General features: G+C 51.2%; 1 protein-coding gene across 1 annotated transcript in view; it reads right to left on the bottom strand.

The window, feature by feature from the left end:
- The window catches only part of TECTA (tectorin alpha), a 23,438-nt gene extending 16,480 nt beyond the window's left edge, over nt 1–6,958 (bottom strand). The window contains exons 1-5 of the mRNA XM_009994620.1: nt 6,895–6,958; nt 4,948–5,081; nt 3,839–4,126; nt 1,001–1,138; nt 326–491 (exon numbers count right to left, since the gene is read on the bottom strand). Coding sequence (XP_009992922.1) covers nt 326–491; nt 1,001–1,138; nt 3,839–4,126; nt 4,948–5,081; nt 6,895–6,958 — 790 coding nt within the window. The remainder of the gene's footprint in view (nt 1–325; nt 492–1,000; nt 1,139–3,838; nt 4,127–4,947; nt 5,082–6,894) is intronic.
- Between the last annotated feature and the right edge of the window lie 2,455 nt (nt 6,959–9,413).

Genomic DNA, 9,413 nt, shown 5'->3' with positions numbered 1-9,413 from the left:
CTGAACAAGATGGACTCACAAACCTCTCTGTCCACATTCAAGGTGGGTTGTTTTTTTTTTGCCCTGGGCAGGCTGACAATTGTCACTGGAAGTCGGGTGATGACCTGGCAGTGTGTGCAGCATCTTGGAGATGTGCAAAGCACCCAAACTTTGCTCCTGAGCTTCTGTCCCTGCAGCTGCAGCCTGAGGGGAGGCCTGGGCAAAACCACAACTGTCACAGCAGCCCAGGGCCTTCAGGCATCTCTCCACCAGCTTCCCAACAGTGTTTCCTTTTGCTCCACTGTACCCCAAAGCTTGGAAAAAAGCAAAACCTTTTCCCTCTTACCTCTCAGGCTGCAGCCATTGGCTGGATCTATTTCTCTGCCATCTATTTTGAAAGCCCAGCGCCCTGGGATGTTAACGTTGGTCGTTTCCTCAATATTGACAATGTCTGGGGTTCTGGAGCCTGGGATGCTGAAGAAGTTGGTGAGATTTCCACCATTGAAGCCAGCCTAGAACAGAGAGAGAGAGAGAGAGAGAGAGAGAGCAAATTCCATCACCCATCTTTGCTAAGGAAGGAGATGCTGCATTTCTGCACTTGTCTGTCCCCTGAAGTCATTCCTGAGTGTATCCTCTTTGGTTTGGAAGCCTCTTTTCAGGGATTTCAGTTTCCAGGTTGTTTGGGTGTGAGGAAAAAGCTCAGTGGGTGCTACAAGCTGTAGGGATGAACACTTCCACATTTACGTACCTATATATGTATACACATACATGTTTATAATTATGGCAAAGATAAAAGAGAGGATGGATGGAGGGAGACCTCACCCCTCCTTGGGCACCTGAACTGGCTCTGGCAACCAATTTTGGAGTGTTCATCCCACGTACCCTACAACAGCCTTGCAAGGGCAGTGCTGGGCACACTGAGTGGTCTGAGTGGCATGAGAAAGCATGGATACCTCAGAAAAGCTACAGGCAGCCACCTGAGAGCTCGTCAGGGATGGGGATATGGGAGCAGGAGCCTCACCTGGGCCATGACCCCACCGAGACCAGTCAGGGGGTCCCCTCCACTGGCTGTCCCTGTGGTCCAGCTGATTTCATGGTAGTTAAATAAGGCAAAAGATGACACCCCGTCGGTGATCAGGACAGCCTGGAAAGTGTTTACCTGTTGAAAACCAAGCACATGCACACCGTGAGACTGCTTCTCACCCTGCCTGCCTGCCCTTCTGGCCACGTTTGTCCCTGGCCCATATGAGCCTCATGGTAAAGAGTGGCAGAAGCTGAATGAGACTTGAATTACAGTCGCCCTCATGGCCGTGACTGCCCCGGTTCCCATTCCCACGGCCACCCTCCACCTGGGAAGACAAGATCCAACTTAACACCAACAGATGGCAGCACGAGAACAAGCTGGCAGGGAAAAAACACTCCCCGGGATTCGAGTGTTATGTTCCATTACCCCATCAGAGCTTTATTCCTCTCTGCATTATCTCTTACCCAGCTCCCTTCCACATCCATATCCTACAGCCCAGTTAACGGGGCATTACACCCAAGCCAGCCATGGATATGATGTGCTTTGCTTGGCTGCCAAATCCCCTCACCACCTCCTCAATCTGCTGCTCACGTTCCTCCTTTCACTTGAAGTGACTCTGCATTTCCAGCCCCCCAGACTCCAGGTACATTCACACAACTGCCAGCCTGAACTCCAGGTGGGAAGGGAGCTCTTCCCTTTTACGGTTGCACAGAAAGGCAGGAGAGGACTTTCCCCTGGAGATCTCTGTGCAGATCCACAGCTGAGGGCATCACTGGGAACTAACAGTCAATCACTTCTCTCAGCTTTATGCATTTTCCTCTTCTTCCCATCCCTGCCCATCCTAAACCCATCCCTGGGTTGGGATCATGCTCCTCCCGACTCAGAGCCAGCAGGATTCTAGCATGGGACAAAGGGTGGGCTGCCCCTCTTTTAATTATTCAAAGATTATTCAATACTTCAATATTAAAGGATTCAATACTAGCAGCCCAGCTCCCTGGGCACTACAAACTTTGATGGAAACTCCAGCCACAGAAACAATCCTGACTGGTGGAGTCACCTTGTGCCAGGAAGCACTAGGTGTTTACCTGCCAGCAAGAACTGAGCTGCTCTGTGCTAACAACAGATGAAGGGTGACAGCAGAGCACCGAGGGGCTGGGGGTCTCTCTGCACCACTTCACATTCCCAAACAGCAGCCTGGCTAGTTGGATTACTGGTGCTGAAGACTGAGGAGGGGACCCCACGGCTGCACTCACTACTTGTGTGCCACGAGGGATGTCACTTCCAAGGTAGATTAGGCTCCTGCCATGAGAAATCTTGAAAACAGAGGTGAAGCAGCCTGCACGAGCTGTCAGGGAGAGTGAGATGTGTGGGCAGAGCTGCAAATGGCACAGTTCACACCAGGGCAAGCTCATGGGAAGCCACCATCTCCATTCCTGCCCCCTTTCCCTGGGACCCTGCCTTGGCACGCTTGCTCACCTTTGCCAGCTGTTCTCCCCTGACCCTGAGATCAGAAGGCCCTAACACATAGAGGCAACATCACTTTGATAGTGCAACAATGGCTCTTCCATGGAGCAACAAACCCTGGTCAGGTGGCTCTTGGAGGGTGACAGGAGCTGAGCTGGAACCAGGAGGTGTAAGATGGCTGAAACTTCTACTTAGAAGCCCTCACATGAACCACAAACATCTCCCTGTTGGCCAAACATGCATTGACCACCCTAGCACTCTAACAGGGCTTTCAGGCACCTCAGCATCCCTGAGGCCACGTGTCCAAAATGGTTTTTCTGCATCTTTTCTGCACTGCAACGAGACCCCTGTTTAAGTTGCATCACGCTATCCTGGGTGCCAACCTGGAGCCCTGGCTGCTATTGAACAGAAAGGCTGCTCTGTACCAAAATGAATTGCACTGTGTTGCAAATGTAATTCTTCAGGCAATACAGGCATCTCTATATTGCTTGCTGTCTGCAAATATATATACATGTACTTTTTTTCCTGCAAGTGCTGCCAGGACTGACAAAAAAAGCCTGCATTAAATCTCATGCCTCTTTAACAAATGGAAAAGGGCTGAACTGTTTATCAGAGCCAGCTCCTCGAGACAGGAGCAGCCAGCTTTTGGCACTCACAGGCTAATCTTAAACAATCCTTTCCACAAACAACAGCAGGGATCCATAGCTTGTTATCTGCACCTCAAGCTTCCACACAGGCCCTACCAGGGATGTGTCAGTGGTCTGACATGGCCCTCCTGACATCGGCTGCTGTCACAACTCACAGTCACCAGGTATTTAAAAGCTGTTCATGCCCTAAAACACTGATGTCTTTCCTCTGAGGGTAGTGGGGGACTCTGGAACAGGTTGCCCAGGGAAGCTGTGGATGCCCTGTAAGTGCTGAAGGGCAAGTTGGATGGGTTTGGAGCAACTTAATCTAGTGGGAGGTGTCCCTGCCCATGCAGGGAGGGTTGGATCTAGATGATCTTGAAGATCCCTTCCAACTCAAGCCACTCTGTGATTCCGTGGAAAATGAAATCTGCTTTTCTATCTAACAAAAAAAATAACCACATTATGATCAGGCTGAAAACTCCTAACTAGTGTTGGACCTTGTTTGGGCACACTGCCTGCAAACACTGAGGAGGTGACGCTTCCCCTGGGCATCTGAGAGAAGGGAGAGAGCAAAAGGATGGTGGTGCTGCTCTGCCCAAGTGGAACAGAGGAACAGAAACACAAGGTGACTCCCTCAGGTTTACACAGAAAGGCCAAGACAGATCAATATCTATATACACACGTGGACATCTACTTAACCATCAACCACCACCCATAAAGCAGCACAGCCGGTCGCTCTTACCGGAGTTGTGCTGCTTCCCCCATAGAAAGTGACTTCCTCCCAGGTGACAATGAAGATCCAGATGGCAGAGAAGGAGGACATGTCTTTGAAGTGCTTACGGATGTCTTTGGAGGCTCTCCTCAGCAGCTCGGGGTCTGTGCTCTCCCTGTAGTAGATCTCTCCCCGGATGCCATTGTGCACATCTGCCCAGAAGGGCGCGACAAAGGCCCGTCCGTCGGTCAGGGGGAAGGCTTCTGGTGTGAACTGGCTGACCAGGGCGTTGAAGGAGATCACACCATTGTTGTTCACCTACACAAACAGACCCACTTTGGTCTGAAAAAGCCTTTGCAGGCAGCAGAAAGCTGCTATCTTACCAGAAAATGATGGGTGAGTGACTTGCAACCCAGCCAGACAGCCTGATCACCCAGGTCTTAGCAGTGGCTGAGTGCATGAAGCCCCAAAACCCTGAGAAGTCTGAAAAACAAGACTGCTATGAGATGGCACCCAGGTCAGCTGGGACTCTGCATTGAGGCTGGGTTTACCCAGCCTTTGCAGAGCATCTCTGCAGCACCGAGACCTGGTTGTTTAACGCGAGTGGCTGCACAGTATGAGGGCAAAAAAGCCACATCATCATCACTGCCATCAGCTTTGAAGCCTGTGACTGATCCTGGGGCTCTGCAAGAGCAGTGTGACATGTGGTGGCACAGGCAGCCTCCCCAGAGCCTCCTGAAGATGCTCTGCACTGCCACCCAAGAACAGCAGCAGCCTGTCCTTGTCTTGGGCACCCACATACAGGTCCAAACTCCTGCCCTTTCTTTTCCCCTACGGGCCTCTGCATGTTCTTGTTTCTTGTCATGGCACAGGAATAATGTTCCTTGTGTCAAGGCCTTAGCTTTGCTGCACCACTTAATCACCTACAAAAACAATTTATTGCCATTTATATTCTTTCCCCATGAACATTAGCCCATCAAATACACCTTTGACTTTCTTCATCATAAAACCTATCAGTTCATGAAATCTAAGAACTTGTCAGGTAGGTGCTAATAAATCTTCTGGTTCCTGATGACAGGGAGAGCAGTTTAAAATGCAGCAAGGCAAGGAATCAAGTGAAGGTCTGCTTCTCCACTTACATAAACACTTCTGTATGGGGCTCCAAAAAAGATGAATGGGACAGAGATCTTGATCTCAGGAGAGCTTCCATCATCAACTTTGGGTGTTCTTGTGTCGTTCTGCCAGAAGGGATACAGGTTTGCCATGGCATGAGCTGCAAGGAGATGGAGAAGAGACAATGTCAGAACCAGTCTTGACTTCAGACAGGCCCCAGGGCTGCCTGTCCACAAACCTCCTGTCATAAGCAAAATTGCTTCCCCTGGTGTGGACATGCCAGGGATGATGATGATCTGCTGTCCAGCAGCCTGTGCCTGAGTCACTCAAGGTTTCAGGGCGGGGGTGAAACATAATTGTCCCTTCTAAAAATATTTCAGAAGACTGCTTTGATGTGCTTCAATACAAGCCTGCCACTTTCTGCCAGAATAAAATCCATTGGCTTCAGTCGCAATCGGGCACTTCTGGCCCCAGGACACGTGTCCTTTCCTGTCCCAGCCCCTGCCAGATCTCTGCAGTCACCTCACCCCCATGCCTTGCAGTCAATGTGGCTCCTTCACAGAGCAAGTGGGGACTGTGCTGGGTTCTCCTCCCCCTCCTCCCCTCTTTGATGTAGAAAAGCAGCCCCCTGTCCTCACGACATTCAATCTCAGCTGACATGAGCCACCAGGCTCTGAACAATCCCAGCTCTGTTCACCTGGATGTGGGACATGCTTTTATTCCCTGGGCCCTGCCCTGCACTGTTCAGGGGCCTCCAGCTGAGGACAGTTTGCTCTGTGCCCCACTGCTACAGGTGCAGGAGGGGCTCTGAGGCTGCCTGAGCTGGGACATGCTCTCTCCCAGCCACCCTGAGGATGCTCCCTGCTCATAACTGCCTGGAGAAGAGGAGAGGGCAGCAGCCTGGCCTAACCCACTGGCATTCTGGCTTCCCAGGACACAGACATGTGGCCCGAGGGCCCCACCAGACATAAAGGGAGGTGGCGTGTGACAGTGTCTGAGCTGCAAGCCTGGTTTCACAGATATATCTGAAGGGCCACAGCCAAACTCCTGGCTGCCAGGCTGTAAAACAAGTCATTTCACAGCTGCTACGCACCAGACGAGTTATTGCAGCTGAGGCATAGCTACAGGACATGGGTTTTACCTCCTTTTTAAAAAAGGAAACTCAGTAAAACCTTCTTTGTGCCAGTTTCTTTAGCACCCCTAGTGCAACATGGCCATACCTGTGCTTGCATCACCTCACAAAACCAAGTGCACCACGAGAAATGGGGTGTGAGGCAGGGAGAGGCTCCCTGCTGCAGCCCTGCAACCCCCCCAGAGGCACCTCCACAATGTCCTCCACCAGCAGCCTGGGGGAACCTCACCACCCACAATCCATGATGTTTTGCTGTTGCTCAGCCAATTCACCTGTTACTGGACATAGGTCAGTCAGCCTCTTCAGCAGCCCTTACACCCCAAATTCATCAAATTCCTCTTTTGTAGTGACTGGCCAGGCCACCACCACCTCTGGAATGCCCCAGGTGCACACACAGTGTGTGTGCACACACAAATGATCCATGCACAAACATGGACAATGCTGACCAAGCCCAGCAGCTTCTGTGGGCTGCACGTCCTGCTGGCTTTGCCAGCTCCACACTCAGCCCCTGGGTCAGCATGAACTGTCACCACCTTATTGCCCTCAGTGAAGTGAGGGCCATTTGCAGAGGCTGCTGATCCATCTCCCACGACACCAGCTGCCCCCTCTGCATTACTGGCACCTGTCCCTGCCCATGGAGACAGACACCCATCTCCTCCTCGCTGGGCACTCACCTTGCAAGCAGCTGTCCCTCCCCTCACTCAGTTCACCCTGGTTTTTGCCCTTGTTCCAGCCATGGGGCTGGGGGTGCTTTCCAAGCCCCTCTGTGCCTCTGGGGTGTCTGGGCACAGGGCTGCTCCGAGGTGACAGCTTTCCCAGCACCCCAGCAGAAGACACTCACCTCGCTGCCGAGCAGTTATCACCAAAAGGGCCACCCAGGCCGTGACAAACGATCTCTTGCTCATCCTAGGGGAAGGAAAGAAACCTGGACATGTATCACATCAGGAGGAAACTGCATCTTCCAGCAAACCCCAGGTGATGCTGAGCACTGCTGATCCCTGAAGCAGACGTCTCCGAGATGGAGGCTCCTCACCTGCTGGGCAGACACCAAACGCCTGCTCCCTTAAGTGCTGTAATGAGACCTCCCGGGTGATAACAGCAAATCGCCCAGCAGGTATTGTCAAAGGAAGCCCAGGAGCACACAGAAGAGCTGCTGTTAATTTCACACAGCTTTTGGAAGCTGTAAATAGCCCCGGCTCTCCACGGGCCACCTATTCTCCTGACAGTTCAGAAGTAGTTCCTCCCTGATCCGCTTAGAGCCAGGATGGACACTTCTGCCTGGCTGCAAGGGAAGCAGCTTCTCCCTGCTCTAGGCAGAGCTGTTGCTCTGACAGTTCAGGGGCTTCAGGTCCCCTGTGCTGACTAACCCTTCGTGCTGGCTGCTAACGAGGAGTGTGGAAGAAGCCCAAACCTTTACACAGCTGGGCAACTCCTTGCTGTACAGGAATCAATGACAGAGAAGGAGATACAAGGCTGGGAACATGAAAGCAAACTCCTCTGCCAGCTTTAATTCCTCCCGTGCCTAATGCAATTTGTTACTCATTATGAATCCAATAGAAAGCATCATTAAAACACCTGCTTCGATTTCTTTGCCTGTTGCTTCCGTTTGTAACACAGAGGCACAGCTAACCTGGAGTTCCTAGGAAGGCATCCTGTGCTCCCAAGCACAAACTACATCTATGCATTATTTATAGCTTTAGCTTCAATATCAGCCCCTCCACCCTCTCAGCTTTATGCCCCTGTGCACTTCAGGACATGGCACCTACAAAACCCAATGTCTTGTTACGCTCTCTCTATAATGTATGAGGAGCAACAGATTCCATTCCTAAAAACATCCACAGACAGCACAGCACTACAGCAGGGAACATGCCCTCATCTGTCCCACATCTCTTACACTTGACTCCCATTTCCAGGAGCTCCGAAAGTGCAAAACAAGGTGGAAGGAAAGTTCCTCCCTGGGTCACTGCTCCTCGTTCTGCCACTCGCACCGAGGTTGGCCACAGCCTCCTCTCAGCAACCACCTTCTGCACTGAGAAACATTCCTTCCACCCAGGAAAAGTTTCACCACGTTCCCTGGCTTGGGAAGGTGAAAGGAGGATGACAGAATTTTATACAGATTGTAAATCAGAGTCACTGCAGATTTATTAGCAGGACTAGTGGAGACTATGGCAACCCAAGGACAAGAGCAAGACCAGCCCCACTGGGGAGACACAACAGGCAACAAAGAACAAGTTACTTAACACATCACACTAAAAAATACAGTATTTTAAGTATGGAAAAAGAAATTTAAAAATTACCAACCTGTTTCGTAGACTAGAAGAGCAATCAGGTCTGAAATTTTAGGTCAATCTTGGTAGACCAGGGAGAAATCCTATGTCAATGGAGAATGCATCCCAGTCCTCCCCTGCCAATTATTGCTGATGACTGAAACGGTGTCTCAGTCCCCTTGCTCTCCCAATTGGAAAGTCAGTTTTCTCCAATGCTGTTCCAGGGCTGGAGGAGTGTTGAGTTGCAATCACAACTGTTGCCTCTATTGATAACCAGCACACTAATCTGGAGATCAGATTCTGGCCTGGAGAGGGAAAGAAGCCTCTTTCTTCCCCAAAAGCTCACTCCCTTCAGGTGGATTCAGATGGAAATGTCAGTGAGCTGGAGCTGGGCTCTCTGCTGTGCTGCTCAGGATCTCTTTTTGCTGAAGGGGAAAAAAAAAAAAGAAACAACAACCACTCTCAGAAGAATTGAGCCCCTTCCTCCTTTGTGTAAGTGAAAAAAAACCACCCCATCTATATAATGTTACAGGATTAGCATTAAACCGTGCGAGGCTTAAAGCGTCGATCAAAGGCAGTGCCCCCGAGTTTCAATGGAGTTACTTTTCCATCCAGGTCTTGCTTTAGTTTCTGAAATGCAACATACTCCTGCTTTAAAAAGTGGAAGAGGAAAAACTCACCCAGCGCAGCACGTTCTCTCCTAATCCACCTGAGAAGGTTCCATTGCTGCTCCCCTTTCCACCCTCGCTGAGAGGTGGAAACCTTCTCTTTCCTCAAGCCAGCAGGGGGTTCACTGGGGCACTGCTGTCAGCATTATCACCACTGTCACTTGTGCAACCTGCAATTTCCACAGGGATTTGCCCTCCCTCTCTGGTATCTGGGCTGCACAGCTCCCCCCAAGCACCCCCAGCAGCTGGGCAAGTTCCATGCTGGAGTTGTTATCCCCTTTCTCCTGCAGGCACCCATAGCTCAGCCTTCCCTCCAACTCCATCTGCCCTGCTCTCCATCCCTGCAAGCCCAGGGTGCTTTTTAGTACCTCTTCTCCCTGGCAGGAGGTGGCATTCCTCCTGTGCTCCCTGTGCACCCTCTCCCT

This window comes from Chaetura pelagica, unplaced genomic scaffold, assembly GCF_000747805.2.
Source record: "Chaetura pelagica isolate M959 unplaced genomic scaffold, ChaPel_1.0 scaffold583, whole genome shotgun sequence".
Taxonomy (NCBI): domain Eukaryota; kingdom Metazoa; phylum Chordata; class Aves; order Apodiformes; family Apodidae; genus Chaetura; species Chaetura pelagica.
Note: the sequence above shows the minus strand (reverse complement) of the source record. Positions and strands in the feature narration are given on the sequence as shown.